Below are 19,740 nucleotides of genomic sequence, written 5' to 3' on the forward strand. Positions count from 1 at the left end.
CACAACCTAAGCAAAAACCAAACTCAGTGACAATAGTCAGCACTCAAAGAGAAAGACTCTGTCTCGGGTACAGATGCACAGGTACCCTCAGGTGCTCTGACCAAGTGGCCAGCCTTCATGTGTGAGTCTTGAAAGTGAGTGTCAATTGGTTATTCCACTATGGGGGACATCACAGCTGAGCCTGAACCCCTTTCTCAACCGACATCCAACCACACAGACTTTCCAGCAGGAGCCAATATATGGTGATTGAGAGTGGACTGGTTGATTTTTCCCTCTAATCCAGTGGGCCTGAGGCCAATTATTGTAGCTGTATTACTATCTGTGCTGAGACCAACTAACTTAGTACTGGATGGAGATTGGAACTGGGTTTTTTCTGATCTGGACGGGTCAATGCTCACTGAACAAATTGCCTGAGGCATTGGGTAGTGCAAACCAATTGTTAAAACTCCAAAAACATACCTTAGTCATAGAGTCATAGCGAGATACAGCACTGAAACAGGCCCTTTGGCCCACCGAGTCTGTGCCGACCAACAACCACCCATTTATACTAATCCTACATTAATCCCATATTCCCTACCACATCCCCACCATTCTCCTACCACCTACCTATACTAGGAGCAATTTACAATGGCCAATTTACCAATCAACCTGCAAGTCTTTGGTGGTGGGAGGAAACCGGAGCACCCAGCGGAAACCCACGCGTTCACAGGGAGAACTTGCAAACTCCGCACAGGCAGTACCCAGAACCGAACTCGGGTCACTGGAGCTGTGAGGCTGCGATGCTAACTACTGTGCCACCGCCCACAGTGTCCTTTCGTCATGGAACACTATATGCCTCTGCACAGTTAGTCCTATTCAATAATATCCAGCATGGGAGGTTCAGAGATGGGATAATTCTACATGGACTCTGGATAAAGCAGTCTGGATTGACCAAAAGGCTGCAAACCATCTTTACAGATCTGATGGTGTTTTAAGATTGAAGAGTTTGTTTTTTGATGAGCATGAATGGCCTTCAGTACTGCGAGAATTCTGCAGGAGTTTTAGCCTTTTATTTTGAATCCAATTCTCTTCCCTCCCTTTCTGAAGGTGCTGAATCTCTAAATGTATTGTGCGCATGCCAGTACTTCACCCATTCTTCATGCGTCAGTAGACTAATCATGGAGGACACCAGGCGTTGAGGCCAATTCTGTCCTCACACAATACCCACACAGTGGCACCTCCTATCAGGGATCGTGTTCAGCAGCAGGAACCATAGCCCAGGAGAATTGCGGACGAATGACTATAATAACCCCACTGTGGCCCTGGCTGAGGTCAGCCAACAACACAGACCGACTCAGAGACCTTCCTTGACTGGGGCTGCGGCCACACCTGATGTGCTTTGATCAGGTTGATTTTTTCTCTATTGCTTTGAAATGCTATGGTGATGCAATTTGATGAAGCTGTTTGGTGTTCCAAGTTTAGATGAAGAATCAAGTAGACAATGAGCACTTTCTGCACTTGATAAGTTTGGCGATACCTTTGTTGTCCAATGGCTGTACAGCATTGTGACAGGTGTAGGCAGGAACGCTGGAACGATTGGAATCTGTGCAATAGGAAGTGAGGCCCAGCAGATCTGCTTTCTGAAGGTTGGCTAATCTTGACCGCCAGTTCTTCTCCTGTATTGGGCAGGAGCACAGTGGGTAACTAAATGATTAATTAACGCTTTGAGACATGAACTGCATTTAAGAACACCAAAAGTAGAGAATGTGAGACACAGCTAATGAATGAGCAAAAGGGGAAAAAAAAGAGGAAGCACACAGACGAAATGAGTGCACATCAAGAGATGAGAAGTGACAGACAAGAATGAGTGTGCAAGACAGAGATGAGGATCAAATTGTAGAGACACAGAAAAGAATAGAATTAAGGCATTTTTTGTAGATAAGAAACAGTTAAAATTTTCAATGCAAAAATTGTCTGAAATAAAGCTTTCAGATTCAATCCCCAGTTTGCTTTGAACTCTTTTGCAAAAGCATAGGAACAGGAGTAGGCCATTGTATCTCTCTAGGTGTTCTGCCATTCCATTAGATCATGCCTGATCTGCACCTGAACTCTACCTGCCTTTGATCCATGCATCTTTACACCCTTACCTCACAAAACTCTATCAACATGGGCAAATGAAACATTTAGAAGAGCTACTGATGGACAGAATTCCACAGATGGTGTCAGAGATAAAGATCTAAAGAAATGGCTATAAGAGGAAATGTACAAAATAAAACAGGAGAAAGAGAGGTAAACAGGCAATCATCTTTTCAAAATTAATTCTCCATAGCAAACCAACAGTTATAATCTTAATCATTACAAGGGGAAAAAATGAAACATCAAAAACAACTTCTATTTATAGAATGCTGTTAACATAGTAAAACGTCCCAAGGTGCTGCACATCAAACAATATTTCACATTGAGCCACAAAAGGCGATATTAGGAATGGTGAGAGGTGAGTTTTAAGGAGCATCTTACGGAGGAAAAAAGGCAGAGAGGTTTAGGGAGGGAATTCCAGAGCTTAGGGCCTAGGCAGCTGAAGGCAAGTACGCCAATGGTGGAGCACTTAAAATCGGGGGAAGCTCAAAGGACCAGAATAGGAGGCGTGCAGATATCTCAGAAGGCTGTAAAACTGGAGGAGATTACAGTGATAGGAAAGGGGTTAGGTCATGGGGGGATTTGAAAACAAGGATGAGAATTTGAAAATTGAGCCATTGCCAGACCAGAAACCAATGTAGATCAGTGAGCACAGGGATGACGAGCCTTGAAGTGAGAAGATGGGAGGCTGGCTAAAACAGCATTGGAATACTGAAGTTTAAAGGTTAACAAGCATGGATGAAGGTTTCAGGAGAACTTTAGTACCATGTGAATGTATCCAGCCATCTGGAGGTCCCTCTCACCAGCCACTCAACTTACCTCATCCTGACTGGTCCTGCTATATCTGTACTTTGACGTCATGTCTTTACTTTCTGTTTCCTTCTCTTCCTTTTCTTTCTCTTTGTCTTTTTCCTGCTCTGCAGTTTTTTTCTCCCGGTTCAGTCCAATTGTTTTCTCGGCCTCTTGTAGTTCTGTCAGTGTGACACCCTGCACCAAAAAATGAGAAATGAAAAGGAGTTACTTGGGAAGGAGCAGCAAAGTATGTACCAAGAGCACTGGGATGCAGGGTATGGAACAGTGTGGTGCATGGTGAGGTGTGGCTGAACACACACTGTTTCCTCCATCTGCAAACAAACCAATTGAGGACATCCATGAACGATGGATGCTGTTGATGCTATCGTTCCATATTTTTTGCATTCCATATGTGAGGCACAGGTGTCATATTTAATAATTTTTCAAGTGGAAAAATGGGCATCAGTTTTCAAAATCCTGCTTTTTTGGCACTCGAATGCTATGTTAGACATTTCTGGACCTGTCATTGAATATCAAGACAGGTGAAAATGGTGCAAAGGGAAATGGAACATTTAGCAATGTTGGAACGGAAGCTGAACTCCCTCATGCTCACCTGTGTGGATCTGCGAGACTGGCGGGCATGTCGCGAGCGCGCCTTTCGCTGCGCTTCCGCTTCCTCATCACGAACTGGGGTGAGGTAGGATCTGGAAACCATGAAACGTGGCAGAAAACAATCATTCTAAAGAGAGTGAGTGTGGGAGCTGATAATGCAGTGTACACAAGAAGGACATTATTAGAAAGGGGAAAGGTTTGAGATCTCCATTCTTCATGTAACTTCTCCCCATTTTACTGCTCATCCAACCCCACCTGTCTCCAACCCACCCACCCCACACTAAATCATGCCCTACCCAAATGGAAGTTAACAGAACAGTGCCAAAAACATAACACTATCATTAAAAATACATACAAAATTGTTACTTTTACTGCAATGAAAGAAAAAAGGGTAAATTTTCATCTTCACTAACTGGGCGATAATCTACACACCCTTTATAGAATGCACGTGGTTTTCAATGAGATGGACACCTGGCAGATTCCATAAAGGGCTAGTAATCAGACAGGCAGATTGCCTCATAGGTAATGAAGATGAGGAGCTATCCTGTGTACAATCAGATCACATCATGCAGCTAGTTTAAGGAACTGATTTGTGGCAGTCACTAACACAAGTGGGGCTGATTTTGTGCGGCTCTATGTCTGATGTGTACAAGTCTCCAGGCAGTAAGGAGAAGAAAAAGGGGCAGAGACCTATTGCGCTGGAATGTCACCCCTTTTATGTACATTTTGCTATTCCCAGGGCATCACTGGTATAGGCAAGGAACTCCCAACTGAAACAGGAAAGCATTTAAATTGAATCCACAATCATTTACTCGGCATTCTGCCCAGCCCATACCCGTGCTCCATTGTGGGTCTGGAGGTCTGCAGCTGCACAAAATTTCTTTCCCTGAACTAATATGTGCACCTATTCTCAAGCCATAGTCCTGTCACTAAATCACCAGTCCATTTAAATGATCTGAACCCAAAAACATGGTCGGGTTTTGCTGAGATCAAAGTGGGAGCTCATGAAAAGTGCACTGCCTGATTTACACTGAGGCAAAATGGCAGAGGCAGAGGAATATTGGGGTCAGCATTCTGAGATTTAAAACACAACTTTCAATGCTTACAACTTAAGCCTTCCATGGCTTTCATAGAAAATCTAGAGACATCAAGGTTAGAAAGTTTACACCTTAGGTTAGATGCAGAGTGAAGTTCCCTCTCTCCTGCACCATCATGCACTTCCAAATAGGTGCAGCAATGCTTAGATGCAGGACCAAGTTTCCTTACATTGACTCATAAAATACACCTGTGCTAGGAATGGGTTAGTTAGATGCCGAGTACAGGTCAGTGTTAGGAAATTCATGGATTTAGTGTAGATTTCTTTGGGGCTCCACATCATTGTTGAAGACCAGTAACTATTGTAGCATTAATGAAATGGAGGCAAGGAGTATCTGTTGAAGGGAGACTGGAGGTGAGAGAGGGATCAAGTATTAGATGATAAGCTTTTGTTTGTATCCTGTCCAACCTTTTGAGAAAGGTGTTATAAGAGGCTGACGAATTGGACCTTCTAGAGAATTAGCTGCTGAGGGGAAGAAATGCTCAGAACAAGAGAGCTTCTTGGAGAGGTTTTACAATGATGCTGTAAAAGTTCATTCCAGTTAAAGCAGATTGTACGGCCAAGAATGTGTATAGATAAAGATTGACTAAGGATGGTGTTATCTAAGGCTGGAGGTGGAAACTGTTGATGAGATTTACAAGAGACATAAATAAACTGTTTTTGAAGAACTGAAATTAAGGTGTGATTATTACAGGTTGGGTTTTTTAACAACTCTTTTGTCTGTGCTCATGGCAGAGGTGCTTTGCATCAGCAGATCAAGTCTCTGATGGCCTGAAACCTGCATTTCTAGTATCACATGCCTAATTATCCTGAATCATGATATAACACACAGGAGATTACCCACCATGTGGTGCTCTCCTGCCTTCTCTGAAAAATGCTATGTAACACACTATCAGACCATTATATTCAGGCCAAATAAGACAACACACAGGAGCACCAGTAAACTAATGCACTACTTAAATAATAAACATAGAACCAGTCTACAAAAGTTTAACCTATCTGCTGCAGAGTATATTTCTCACAGGATCTGATCATCTACAAGGCTTTTGGATGAATACCTTTCACTTAACCAAGTTGATGCTCTGGAATTTCCTCCCAAACCTCCTTAACACCCACTTTTTTTAAACAAACTTTTGGTAATTTCTCCGAAAAGCTTTTCCTTTGGCTTGGCGTCCATTTTTAACAGACTATGCATCTAAAACACTGGGATTTTTTTTCTACGTTAGAGGTGATAGTTAAAGACATATTGTTGCTGTTGAATTATTATGCAGACTCCCCAATATAAAACATGTTTCCTTTTCATTCCAGACTCAAAGACCTCTACATAGGGATGTCAATCTATCAAGCTCAAAGACACAATGGTTGATGTTTGTATTCTATATTGATAAGCACATTTCACACTTCATCCAGGTGTTCCATGTCTCTTAATGATTTGCTATGTATACTTTGATTAGCACCTATTCAAAGCCTCTGTATCTCAACTAATTTACAGGTCACATAACCAGGCCCATTTGTCACAAACAACAGGTCTCTCCATCTCCATAAAAAAGTTTGATAGTGAAAGGTGGCTTCTATTTTAATTCTAGTTATTTCAAAGGTTGCATAATGTAAAATAGGCATTTTCTATGTTTGACACAAGAGGAAGACCCTGCTTCCAATACCACATTTTTGAAAAAAATCATTCTTGGGATGTGGGCAGTGCTGACAAAGTCAACATTTATTGCCCATCTCTAGTTGCATTGAGGAGGTTATGGTGCGATTTCTTTTTGAACTGCTGAAATGCTCGGCCATTACACAACAAGAAAACTGGAATTTGTGTGCATTGAGGGCATGCAACCTGAAGGAAGCTGATCAAGTCAAGTGTCATCATTAGTAAGAGAACAGACAGAGTTGCATTATAAGTTGACCATGATAAGGAGGACAAATGGATTGGAAGATAGAGTATGATGGAATATAGGTATAGCAGGCTTAATTAGGTAGCAATTTAGATATTGTTAACATATTATACCTTTTAGAATTATTATTGTTTCATTATTGGGGAGTCTGCATAATAATTCAACAGCAACAATATGTCTTTAAATATCCCTCTAACATAGAAAAAAAATCCCAGTGTTTTAGATGCATAGTCTGTCAAAAATGGACGCCAAGCCAAAGGAAAAGCTATTCGGAGAAATTACCAAAAGTTTGTTTAAAAAAAGTGGGTGTTAAGGAGGTTTGGGAGGAAATTCCAGAGCATCAACTTGGTTAAGTGAAAGGTATTCATCCAAAAGCCTTGTAGATGATCAGTTTTCAAGACTCACTGACATTCCCCTTTAAGAAGATAAAGTTAAAAATTTCAAGGTCCCAGTTAGAATAGAATCTCTGTGGCCAGGGAATTGGAAGATAAACACACACATTGAAATATTCTGTGTAACATCAGTAAGAGGTGTTGTTGATGCAGACAGATCGGCTCAAAAGGTTGCTTTAAGGTACCATAAAAAAGGCAATTATAGATAATAAACAATAAATGGAATGGATTTACAAGAGCAAGAGGTCAAGTAAACACAATTATAAACATTTTGACTAGATAAATGCTCACAACTTCAAGAGCAGGGGAATTCCAGTAAAACATTAAGTAGAGAGTTAGTTAATGATGCTACCAAATATGGATCTTGAAAGCGAGAAAAACACATACAGAAAGGTAACATCTATATGCTAAGAGGTCATATGACACCTTAGAAACAGTATAAACACGAGAGGTTCTAAAGCAAAAAATTTGAAGTATTGAACTCCTCAAACAATACTTCTCACCCTATGCCTTACTCTGGGAATTTAAGGTAAAAGTTTACTTTAAATTTAGATGGATATTCTAAGATATTTTGCTGCAATATTAGCAAAGTTAAACTTTTGGAATCTATGTTAGAAATAAGATTATCTGTTACATCTCTCAGTAATATCTGATATTGTGATATACTTATCCACTTAAAAAGTGTATTGCATGTTAAATTCTTTAATAAATATATAAAAGTTAATAAATTGTCTCATGTAGTATTCTGTATACAACTACAAGAATCCCCTCTCTGTGTCTCTTTAAGTGGAGAGATACATATTGAAGAGAGTTTCCCAGACCCTTATAATATCTGGCATATTTATGACATAGCCTATTTTTAATAATTATGGCTATCTGAAAGATGGTAATATTCTCTGTTAGTTTTACTTCTTTGAGGGAAAGCTAGCTCAATTCTTTGGACCCAAATAAGTGTCTGTAAGAGTTTGTCTGGTTTGAACTTAATTAAAGGAGATTCATAGGAATGTACTCCTGATTTGGTTTAGTCCCTATAAGGGGTTAAAGTTATAAATCACTTCAAGAGCAGAGTCTGGAGTAACCTCTGAATTAATGATAGGGGGTGAGGCATCAATCAAAAGGACATATAATGTGGTCAGAAGGAAAATATGATGGTAATTTGGTTAGAAGTGCACGGTGCCAGCTTTGGAGATGTCCATAGCAATGGCAAGTGACTCGCTAAAGTGTTAAGGAGCAAAAGTGTTCAGATGATTAACACCTTTCAATGTGATACCAATTCGTTGAATGTACAGCAATTGTGTGTTGCGAGTCCATGCCTATATGGAACTGGGTTGAGACCTTATGTCAGGTAGGAGCCTTAAAGGCACCAGAACTCTATTCTTAAAGGGAGTCCACTGGTGACATATATACTTTAATATCAATCAAAATCCTTTGTTTCAGCAAAACTGTAATTAAGTTCAACAACTGAATGCAAAAAGGAGCAGCAGTCAGTATATACAAAGCAGCTATGTTTGAGCATATGACTCATTCTCAAGCACACGAACATCATTCTAGAATTGCATTTGTGGCTGGTACCTGCGTCTCTCACGATTCTCAGTGCCAGAGCTACTGCCTTGCGTGGTAGGATTACTCCCTTTCTCCGCTCCATTTCCAGCTTGGTTTCCAGTCAGGGAGCTGAGGGTGTGAAGGGATAAAGTAAGACGTATGACATGAGTTTTCTCCTGCACCCTGTACAGCATGCGACTTCAGGTCCTTGATCAAATTTCTATGACAATACAACTGGTATGATCTGCACAATATCATCCTTTGAGCAAACTTGACATTGAGTTTATGTTTTGTTTTTAATTAATGTCCAGAGCAAAGTAAGTCTCCAAGCTGCAAACCAATTAAATCAGGTTAATCCAGCCAATTTTGCCTCACTCCCATTGAAAGTGCTGACTCAGTCCCACATTGGGTAGAACCTTTATCTACTGAACAATCAGGATGACTTGAAAATCTTAAACAAATCATTCATTCAATTTGGGTTTCAGTTGACTGTTCACCTTTGTGTAGTAACTGGTTATTATTCAATGGCTATTATTTCTTCAGCTGCACAGCTGCTAGTTACTTTGCACAGCAATGGTTACTGCTATATAACTACTCGTTAGCAATCTGTGGTGTTACTAAGGAAACTGGCATTAGTCTCCATTAAACCCACCCCTTTTTGACAGATCTCAATCCCACCTTTGCATCATATGCCTCAATCCCTTCGTAATCCAGAAGCACGTTCAATTGTCACTTAAATTCATTTCTGGTAATTTTAACCTGATGCCCTTGATATTTGAACCCACCACCACATTCAACAATCGGTCTGAACAAATTTAATCAGTTTTCTTTATAATTTTCAAACCCTCAACTGAATTACCTCAAAGTTTCCTGTTTTAGAAAAATGCTAGGGAAGAAATTGAACGGCAAAGTTTACAGATGCAAAATCAGCTCCAAGTACTCTGCTCACAACCTAAATTCCTGATATTGAAACCATCTTTGCTGCCCACCTCTGTAACTTCTCAAAGGTAATCATAAAATAGATGCAGATAGAGTCAAACAGCCATAATGGCACAGAAGGCGTTGAATGGCATCGGGTCCATACTGGCTCTCTGCAGAGCAGTCCAATCAGTCCCATTCCCCGGCTCTATCCCTGTAGCCCTGCAAGTTTATTTACCTCAAGTCCCCATCCAATTTCCTTTTGAAATCGTTCATGGTATCCACTTCCACCACCCTCATAGGCAATGAGATCCAGGTCATTACCACTTGCTGCGCAAAAAGTTCTTCCTCACATCGCCCCCTTGCATCTCATGCCCAATACTTTAAATCTGTGTCCCCTAGTCCTAGATGAGAAATACCATCTGGCCCATCCTGGCTCCTATAGTCTGTCATCACAGCTTTTAGTTCTTTAAATGATTCCAGGAATTCTGCATCCACTACTCTACCTGGAAGTCCATTCCATGTTTGATCATTCTAACCAAAGAATTTCCTGATATTCACCTAAATTTTCCTTTTGCTAACAGTTCCTTGTAGTCCTACCATAGTTTTGTTTGAGGTATTACAGATTTATCTTTTCCGTTTTATTCTAAGTACCTTGATGAGGTTAACTATTACTGATTACGAGGCTGAATAATCCAAGTTTTCTAGTCATAATACAGTTCTCATATTAGAAGTGCATGCAGTATTCCAGGTGGGACCTGACACCAGTTATACAGTCACAATACATGATTTGTACTCTGTCCCTCTGATATGTAACTTCAACCTAATTTACCATGTTTACTGCAGCTCAATGCTGTCCTGATGGTTTCATAAATTACTATCTCTGCATTTCTTTGCTGAATTGCATACTGTACCATTGCGCAATTTGACAAATATTTCTTCATTCCGCTCCTTGCTTCCCTAATTATTTTACACTTGTTCACTTTGCACTGCAACTGCTAACTACTGTTTCCAATTACTTTAAAATATTTTCAATCCTTCTGAACCTAGTTATCACTAGCTTTCAGCAAACTGGTATCTTAAAAAGATGACACATTCTAACCCCACCATTACATGTCACCATCCCACACACACAAATGATACATAGTTTGAGTTATGGATTCTTCCCATCAATACTGCACCACGACCACACAGAATAATAAATAAAAACAGCGTCATAAATGGAACACCAAACACAGCATTTTTAAAGTAAATAAATGCCCCAAGATGCTTCACAGAAGAATAATTTGACACTGAACCACATAAGGCGATATTAGGGCAGATGGCCAAAAGCTGGTCGAAGAGGTAGATTTTCTGCAGGAAAGAAGGGGAGAGGCAGAGAGATTCAGGAAGGGAATTTCAGAGCTTAGGGCCTAGGCAGCTGAAGGCACAGTCATCAATGGTGGCACAATTAAAATAGGGAATATGCAAGAGGCCAGAATTAGAGGAGCAGAGCTATTTCAGAGGGTTGTGAGACTGCAGATTACAGGGATAGGGAGGGGCAAGACCATACAGGGACTTGAAAACAAGAATGAGAATATTAAAATCGAAGAGTTGCTTGACCGGGAGCCAATGTAGGTCAGCCAGCATGGGGTGATAGAGGAATGGGACTTAGTGCGAGTAAGCAGACGGGCAGCAGAGTTTTGGATGCCCTTAAGTTTACAAAGGATAGAATGTGGGAGGTCGGCCAGGAGTGCATTAGAATCTAGATGTAACAAGGGCATGGATGAGGGTTTTAACAGCAAATGGGTGGAGTTAACCCAAGAACATAAGAAATAAGAGCAGGAGTAGGCCATACATCCCATCCGAGTCTGCTCCGACAGTCAGTAAGATTATGGCTGATCTGATCAGGACATTAGCTCCATTTTTCTGCCTGTTCCCCATCACCCTTGACTTCCCTATAGTTCAAGAATCTACTCAGCCTTGAATATATTCAATGCCTTAGCCTTCACAGCTCTCTGGGGCAGAGAATTCCAAAGATTCTCAACTGTTTAAGGGAAGAAATTCCTCATCTCCATCTTAAATGGGCGACTCCTTATTGTGTAACTATGTCCCAGTTCTAGATACCCCACGAGGGGAAACATCCTCTCCGCATCTACTCTGTCAAACCCCTTCAGAGATTTACATGTTTCAATAAGATCACCTCTCATACTTCCAAACTCCAATGAGTATAGGCCCAACCTGCTCAACCTTTTCTCATAAGACAACTCCTTCATCCCAGGAATCAGCCTAGTGAACCTTCTCTGAACTGCCTCCAATGCAAATATATCATTCCTTAAATAAGGAGACCAAAACTGTACACAGTACTCTAGGTGCGGTCTTACGAATGTCCTGTACAGCTGTAGCAAGACTTCCCTAATTTTATACTCCACCCCGCCTTGCAATAAAGGCCAGCATTCCATTTGCCTACCTAATTACTTGCTGTACCTGCATGCTAACGTTTTGTGACTCATGTACAAGGACACCCAGATCCATTTGTACTGCAGCATTCTGCAGTCTCTCTCCATGTGAATCTATTTTGCTTTTCTGTTCTTCCTACCAAAGGGATAATCTCACATTTTCCCACAATATACTCCCATCTGCAAAATTTCTGACCACTCATTTAACCTACCTATATCCCTTTGCAGTCTATTTGTGGACCTCACAACTTGCTTTCCTACTTATCTTTGTATTGTCAGCAAATCTGGCTACAATACACTCAGCCTCTTCATCCAAGTCATTAATATAGATTATAAGTAGTTGAGGCCCCAGCACTGATCCCTCTGGAACCCCACCAGTTACAGTTTGCCAACCTGAAAATGCCCCATTTATCTGACTCTATTTTCTGTTAGTTAGCCAATCCTCTATCCATACAAATTCATTACCCCCAACATGATGAGCTCTTAACTTGTGCAGTAACCTTTTTAATGGTACCTTATCGACATCCAAATAAACTACATCTACTGGTTCCCCTTTATCCAACCTGCTCATTACATCCTCAAGGAACGCTTAATAAATTTGTCAATCATGATTTCCCTTTCATAAAACCATATTGACTTTGCTTGATTGGATTATGATTTTCTAAATGTCCTGCTACTACTTCCTTAATGATGGATTCAAGCATTTCCCAATCACAGATGTTAGGCCAACTGGCCAATAATTTCCTGCTTTCTGTCTCCCTCCTGTCTTGAATAGGGGGTGTTACATTTGCAGTTTTCCAATCTGCTGGGACCCTTCCAGAATCTAGGGAATGCATCCACTCTCTCTGCAGCAACATTTTTAAGACCCTAGGATGCAAGCTATCAGACTTGTCAGCCTTTAGTCCCACTAGCTGGCCTAGTACTTTTTCTGTAGTAATAATGATTGTTTTAGGTTCCTCCCTCCCTTTTACCCTCTGACTTTCTACTATTATTGTCTCCTACCGTGAAGACAGATACAAAATATTTGTTCAGAGTCTCTGCCATTTCCTTGTTTATCATTATTCATTCCCCAGTCTCGTCCTCTAAGGGACCAATGTCTACTTTAGCTACTCTCTTCCTTTTTATATATTTTTAAAAGCTCTTGCTGTCTCTTTTTTATATTTCCTGCTAGTTTACACTCAATCTATTTTCTCCCCCTTTTTTTTTTAGTCATTCCTTGCTGGTTTCTAAACTTTTCCCAATCTTCTGGCCTACCACTAATCTTTTTAGCATTGCATTCCTTTTCTTTCAATTTTATACCATCCTTAACTTCCTGAGTTAGTCGCAGATGGTTCATCCTTTTTGTAGAGCCTTTCTTCCTCAATGGAATATATCTTTGTTGAGAATTATGAAATATCTCCTTAAATGTCTTCCACTGCTTCTCTACCGTCTTACCTTTTAACCTATTTTCTCAGTCCACTTTAGTCAATTCTGTCATCATACCTTGGTAATTGCCTTTATTCAAATTTATGACATTAATTTCAGAACAAGTTTCTCACCCTCAAACTGAATGAGAAATTCTATTATGTTATGATCACTCTGCCCTCGAGGATCGTTTACTATGAGATTAATTAATCTGGTCTCATTACACATTACCAGATCTAAAATAGCCTGTCCCCTGGTTGATTCTACAACGCATTATTCGAAGAAACTGTCCCGAATACACTCTGTAGAACTCGTCCTCAAGGCTACCTTTGCCAGCTTGATTTGTCCAATCTATAAGAAGATTAAAGTTGCTCATAATTATTGCAGTACCTTTCTTACAAGGCCCCATTATTTCTTGATTTATGCTCTGTCCTACAGTGTAGCTACTGTTTGGGGGCCTGTAGACTACTCCCACCAGTGACTTCTTTCTCTTGTTATTTCTTGTCTCCACCCAAACAGATTCTACATCTTGATCTTCCAAGCCAAAATCATTTCTTACTACTGTACTGATCTCATCCTTTACTAACAGAGCTAGCTCACCTCCCTTTCCTTTCTGCCTATCCTTCCGAATGTCAAAAAAACCCAAATATTCAGTTCCCAGCTTTGGTCATCTTGCAACCATGTCTCTGTAATGGCTATCAGATCATACTCACTTATTTCTATTTGTGCTATCAATTCATCTTTCCTTTAATTTTGTCTTTTTACCATTTTTCCCTGCTCTGACTCGATCTGCTGGTGCACTGACACCAGCACAGTTCAAGTGAACCCCATCCCAATGCAGCAGCTCCCTCTTTCCCAGTACAGATGCCAGGGCCCCATGAATTGAAACCCATTTCTCCCACATCAAACTTTCAGCCATGCATTCAACTTCCTGATCTTACTGACCCGATGCCAATTTGCTCATGGCTCAGGTAGTAATCCAGAGATTATTACCGTTGTGGTTCTGCTTTTTAATTTAGCCCCAATTTGCTCAAAGTCCCTCAGCAGAAACTGTTCCTTAGCCCTACCTATGTCACTAGTATTTACGTGGACTATGACAATTGGATTTTTCTCCTCCCACTCCAAGTTCCTCTCTAGCCCTGAGGAAATGTCCTTAATCCTGGCACCAGGCAGGCAGCACAACCTTTGGGACTCATGCTCTTGGCTGCAGGGAACAGTGTCTTTTCCCCTAACTATACTGTCCCCTACTGCTATTACATTCCTTTTTACTCCTCCATCTTGAATGGCCCCCTGTACCTCAGTGCTATGGTCAGTTTAGTCACCCTCCCTGCAGTACCTGCTCTCGTGCACACAGGGTGCAAGGATCTCGTAGCTGTTGGACAAGTGCAAGGTAGCCTGTGCTTTCTTCTGGATCCCTATACCTGCCTCACTCGTAGTCACACACTGCTGTCCCTGACCATGGACCAAATCTGAAGTATGTGTGACTGCCTTCTGAAACAGAATGTCCAGATAATTTTCTCCCTCCCTGATGTATTGCAGCATCCGAAGCTCTGACTCCAGCTCATCAACTCTGAGCCAAAGGTCCTCGAGCCGTAGACACACTGCAGATGTGGTTGTTGTAGATTACACTGGGTGTTGAACAAAATTATGGAGGTGGAAATAGGCAGTCTTAGTGATGGCCTGGATATGTGAGCGGAAGCTCAGCTCTGAGCCAAATATGATTTCAAACCTGTAAACAGTCTGGTTCAGCCTCAGACAGTTGCCAGGGAGAGGGATAGAGTCAGTAGCTAGGGAAGAGAGTTGGGGACTGAAGACAATGGCTTCGATCTTCCCAATATTTAATTGGAGGCAAGTTCTCAACACAATACGATAATAACATCCAGAGAAACTCTGAAGTCCATTTTGGGAGGGGAGAGAGAGAGAGAGAAAGAGAGAGAGAAAGAGAGAGAGAAAGAGAGAGAGAAAGAGAGAGAGAAAGAGAGAGAGGGAGCGAGAGAGAGAGCGAGAGAGAGAGCGAGAGAGAGTCTACAGATTGCAGAAGGGGCAAGGATGGCATTAACATGGTGCTGAGGCAGTCTTACCGGCTTGTGTAACTGCCAGCTGTAGATGTTGCTGAGATGCCTGTGGTCAGGGCCCGGCTACTGGCAGGGTTGGTGGAAGAGCTTGTGCTGGAGAGCGTGGTGACAGACCCTGAGACAGAATTGCTGGTAAGACCCTCCTGTCTCCTTCCAAAGGATGAGCTGCAAGAGAAGTATATAGCGAAAAGAGAATTCTCTTTCTAAGAGAAAAATCAGACATGGAGCACATCAGATAAACAATAACAATGAACTATCAGTGAAACTCACTGGGAAATGGAAATGAATGGCTGCCTGGTGCAGTAGCTGAGACACTGCACTTTCACCTCGGGGACCTGAGCTCAAATCCAACCGAGACTGGCAGGAGCCTGGCGGGAAACAATGCACCAGTTACTTGTCCCACTTGAACTTCTCAGTCAAGTTCAATCCTACACACAGATCTCCTCAACATGGATGTCAACACATTGATCTCACCATCTCTATCCATCTCCCCTCTCTCTCTGTGTTGCATCTGACTCCTCTTATCCTGTTAAATGTGGTTCTCTCCTGGTAGCAAAAGGATTTGCCTTTGAGTTTTATTTCCTCCAGGTCAAGGCTGAAAAGTAGTAGCTTTCAAAATATGGCCCATGTCACAAAGCAACTTCAAGACCATTTGAGTATTGCTGAAAATAGAGACATTTTGTCAAAGCTTTCTGCCTTGCACTCATCAGGACAAATCGCAAGAATACCAATGTGAGGGAAAGCAACCTTTATATTGTATGAGAGAGCTGATTGGTTGGCAAGTGGACTCTGATTGATAGAGGCGTTGCCATGGAGAATGCACCAGTTTATGGTGACTGGCAGTTAACTGCCAAGCTTTGTTTGAAATTTAAACCAGGTAGCTGGACTCTTGATTGGTCAAGGCATTGCCCTGAGGAATAAACCAGTGAATGGCTGTCACTTATTTTGTTCAGCTGAAACAGGTGCAATGTGTATTCATGTTCTTCCCATCTGCAAAGAACAGGGCCCTCTGTATTAATATATGTAGCTTCCAGTACATGCAAATGCGCCACACCACGAGCGTGAATGACAACCTTAAATTGATTGTCAGCATAATTCTTAGCACACTGAGGATTATTTAGCAAATGTTGCCCAATCGCAGAATCACATCTAATGTTGGACACTGTGGTTTGAGTTTTGCAAGCACGGGCTGGTTAGTCACGGCCTGTACCTTTCCCATAGATATTAGCGCTGCAGCACTATATCATGGCGATCTAGACCTGCGACCATCGCGTGAATCAGTATTCAATGAACTTATGAACTTGGCAACTGACACAGTTGAGTTCAGTTCTAACCACACCATGAATGCCCAACTAGATGGTGTTGCCATGGGATCCCTTCTAGGCCCAGCTCTCGCAAACATCTTTGTGGGGTCCTATGAGAAACTTGCCTTCGAGGGAATGACACCTAACCTCCTACCTCTTGCATATTTCTGATATGTAGATGACACATTAGCTATATTTGAATCCACAGCTGCATGTAATAATTTCCTTACACGTCTTAATGGGCTCCATCCTGCGCTCAAATTCACCTTTGAAATGCAGCAGTCAAATGAGCTCCTTTTCCTTGACATACTAGTTGAGAAATCTGCTTTGGGGTTCTCTAGCAGGGTCTACCGCAAGCCTACCTTCACTGGTCAATACATGTGTTGGGATTCTTACAGTTCCACGCGCTATAAGATTGGCCTTATCAACAACCTCGTAAATAGGGCCCAAGCCATTTGCTCACCAGGCAAGCTTGATGCTGAAATAGGGCGAATCAAAGGCATCTTGCCTGACAATGGCAACCAATCAGATTATTTCTCACTGAATATCGCGCAAACTTATGAACGGGCCTAATGCTGTAATTTTTGGCCCTGAAAAGTGCCCAGTCTACCTCAGATTACCCTGGAAGGGTAATGTATCCCAAAAATTTGAGCAACACGTGTGATGTTCACCACTAACAGGATGCTGCCGTTAAACCAAAAAGACGTTCTGCCTATCACACAAATGAATAGTGTGATATATGAATTTCAATGCCAGTGTGATGCTAGGTATATATTCCGTATGTCCCAAAGACTGGCGGATCGTATCAAACAACATGTTTCTTCCGCTGTTCGCAATGGGCAAGGTACAGGCCGTACCCAACCAGCCTGTGCTTGCAAAACTCAAATCACCGTGTCCAACATTAGATGTGATTCTGCAATTGGGCAACATTTGCTAAATAATCCACAGTGTGCTAGAATTATGCTGACAAACAATTTAAGATTGTCAGTCGGGATCGCAGTGTGGCATATTTGCGCGTACTGGAAGCTACATATATTAACACACAGGGCTCTGTTCTTTGCAGACAGAAAGAATATGTACACACACTGCGCCAGTTTCAGCTGAACAAAATAAGTGACAGCTGGTTCATTCCTCAGGGCAGTGCCTTGACCAGAGTCCAGCTGCCTGGTTTAAATTTCAAACAAAGTTTGACAGTTAACTATCAGTCACCATAAACTAGTGCATTCTCTACCAATCAGAGTCCACTTGCCAACCAACCAGCACTCTCCTCTCAGAGTATAAATGTTGCTTTCCCTTACATTGGTATTCTTGCAATTTGTCCTGATGAGTGCAAGACGAAAAGCTTCGACAAAATGTCTCTATTTTCAGCAATACTCAAGTTCTATACTACCAAACGACTATTCTAGACTATTCCTACAATCGCAAAGCCCTCCACTGTACAGTTATTCAACAGAAAACTTATTCAAACCATGACCAGATTATGCAACATCAGACTCTGAGCTAAGGCCAGTGATCAATGTCGTGAACACTGATGGTTCCCATATTTCAGCTAATGCACCACCCAGCAAGATATGAATGTGCCTAACCAGAGACTCATGAGAATACTGGAAAGGATGATTCCAAAAGGGTGATTTCATTCTCCCCAAATTACTGATTGATTTTAGCTCACTGTCACCAAGAAGAAATTTGACCAGGAATCCAAGCTAATGCTAATCCAAGCAGCATGCCCTGTTAATAATGCAGTGGTACATCTCCCGACATACAATACAAAATGTCAAGTGAAACCAATATGTCCGGTACCTTTTAAATGCGATGACGTTGGTAGAAGCAGAGTCAGAGTTAGTAACTTTATGGCTTGAGGCCGCACTTGACATTGTTCTGGAACGAGCTGTGAAGTCTCGTGCGCTATAACTGCGGCCTATTGTTCTCAGGTAGAAGTGACTAGTGAAGCAGCAGAACAGTGTACAAACATGCAGGAAGAGAACAGCATAATAAATACATGAACTCACAGGTCATACGCATGGAGTCAGACAGAGCACAAGAACAGAAGCACAGGCCTGTCATACATAGAGTGACAGGCAGTATATACATGGAAGAACAGTCTGCGCTCACACACAAATTGAATGTTGAAGCACAGGGTCTGGCAGGTTCCATATATGTACACTCACAAGAAGGGCATGCCACACGTAGAAAGAGTGACACAGAGTGCATATGTAGTAACTACAGAGACAAGACACAGTTACTGCATCGACTGGTGTATCTCACAAATGCACAGGCTAACACTGTAAATACAGATTGACATGCAGGAGAAAGACAAATTGCAATAAAGACAAAGGCAATTGAAAGCAAAGGGATGATCACTGAATGAGACTGGCATACTGCAATTAAATACATTACCACACACTGTGTAGAAGATTCAGAACTAAGGAGCAAGTGAACTCTAAGGTACAACACACAGACAGTAATGAGACACCAGCACCACGTGAATGGCTGAAGTACGTGACAAGACATTAACACAACTAGGTTGAAAAATAGGCAGGCACGTGGCAAGCACCCAACAGGTGGACTATTCCTGAATAACATGCAATGTCAGACCTGCCCTTTTGGGTAAACAGGAATCTGATATTTTTGCCCTAAATACACCACAGCAGTAAATAACAAACCTCTGAGTTCACAACACTTTTACCAAAGCAATAAAACTTCAATGACCGGATGATGTAATGTGGATATTCACATTGTTCTCAACTTGTTAATGTCACTGTACTGGTTTAACCAAAAACAAGTGAACTCAAAAATAAATATGAAACATCCCAAAAGGGCATCAGGTGAGAGAGGCTGATATTGAGAAGGAGCTGGAATAGTACCATTAAGATAGTCAGTATAACAGGGCACTAGCTGAGGAGGGGTGGGGGGAAGTGGGGAAAGAGTTACTGAGCATGACGGTCAAAGAGATCTGGATTAATATCAACATACAATGACAATAGAGTGGAAGCAAAAAAACATTTCACGCCACCAATCAAAGAGAAGCACAGGCCAATATTCCTCCCTCAAACAACATAACTAAAAAAAACAGATTATCTATAGTTACTAATTTAATTGCTCTTTGAGACACCTTGCTGTGTGGAAACTGACTGCTGCGTTCACCCACATAACAACA

General features: G+C 41.6%; 1 protein-coding gene across 4 annotated transcripts in view; it reads right to left on the reverse strand.

Moving 5' to 3' along the window:
• Window positions 1–19,740, reverse strand: part of LOC137376988 (protein phosphatase 1 regulatory subunit 12A-like) — a 190,686-nt gene that overhangs the window by 27,134 nt on the left and 143,812 nt on the right. For 3 of the 4 annotated variants that reach the window (XM_068046047.1, XM_068046048.1, XM_068046046.1), the window contains exons 13-18: window positions 18,384–18,524; window positions 15,286–15,444; window positions 8,475–8,573; window positions 3,521–3,611; window positions 2,935–3,102; window positions 1,517–1,655 (exon numbers count right to left, since the gene is read on the reverse strand). In XM_068046047.1, coding sequence (XP_067902148.1) covers window positions 1,517–1,655; window positions 2,935–3,102; window positions 3,521–3,611; window positions 8,475–8,573; window positions 15,286–15,444; window positions 18,384–18,524 — 797 coding nt within the window. The remainder of the gene's footprint in view (window positions 1–1,516; window positions 1,656–2,934; window positions 3,103–3,520; window positions 3,612–8,474; window positions 8,574–15,285; window positions 15,445–18,383; window positions 18,525–19,740) is intronic. The other variant, XM_068046049.1, reaches the window with a different exon arrangement.

This window comes from Heterodontus francisci, chromosome 14 (assembly GCF_036365525.1).
Source record: "Heterodontus francisci isolate sHetFra1 chromosome 14, sHetFra1.hap1, whole genome shotgun sequence".
Classification (NCBI taxonomy): Eukaryota; Metazoa; Chordata; class Chondrichthyes; order Heterodontiformes; family Heterodontidae; genus Heterodontus; species Heterodontus francisci.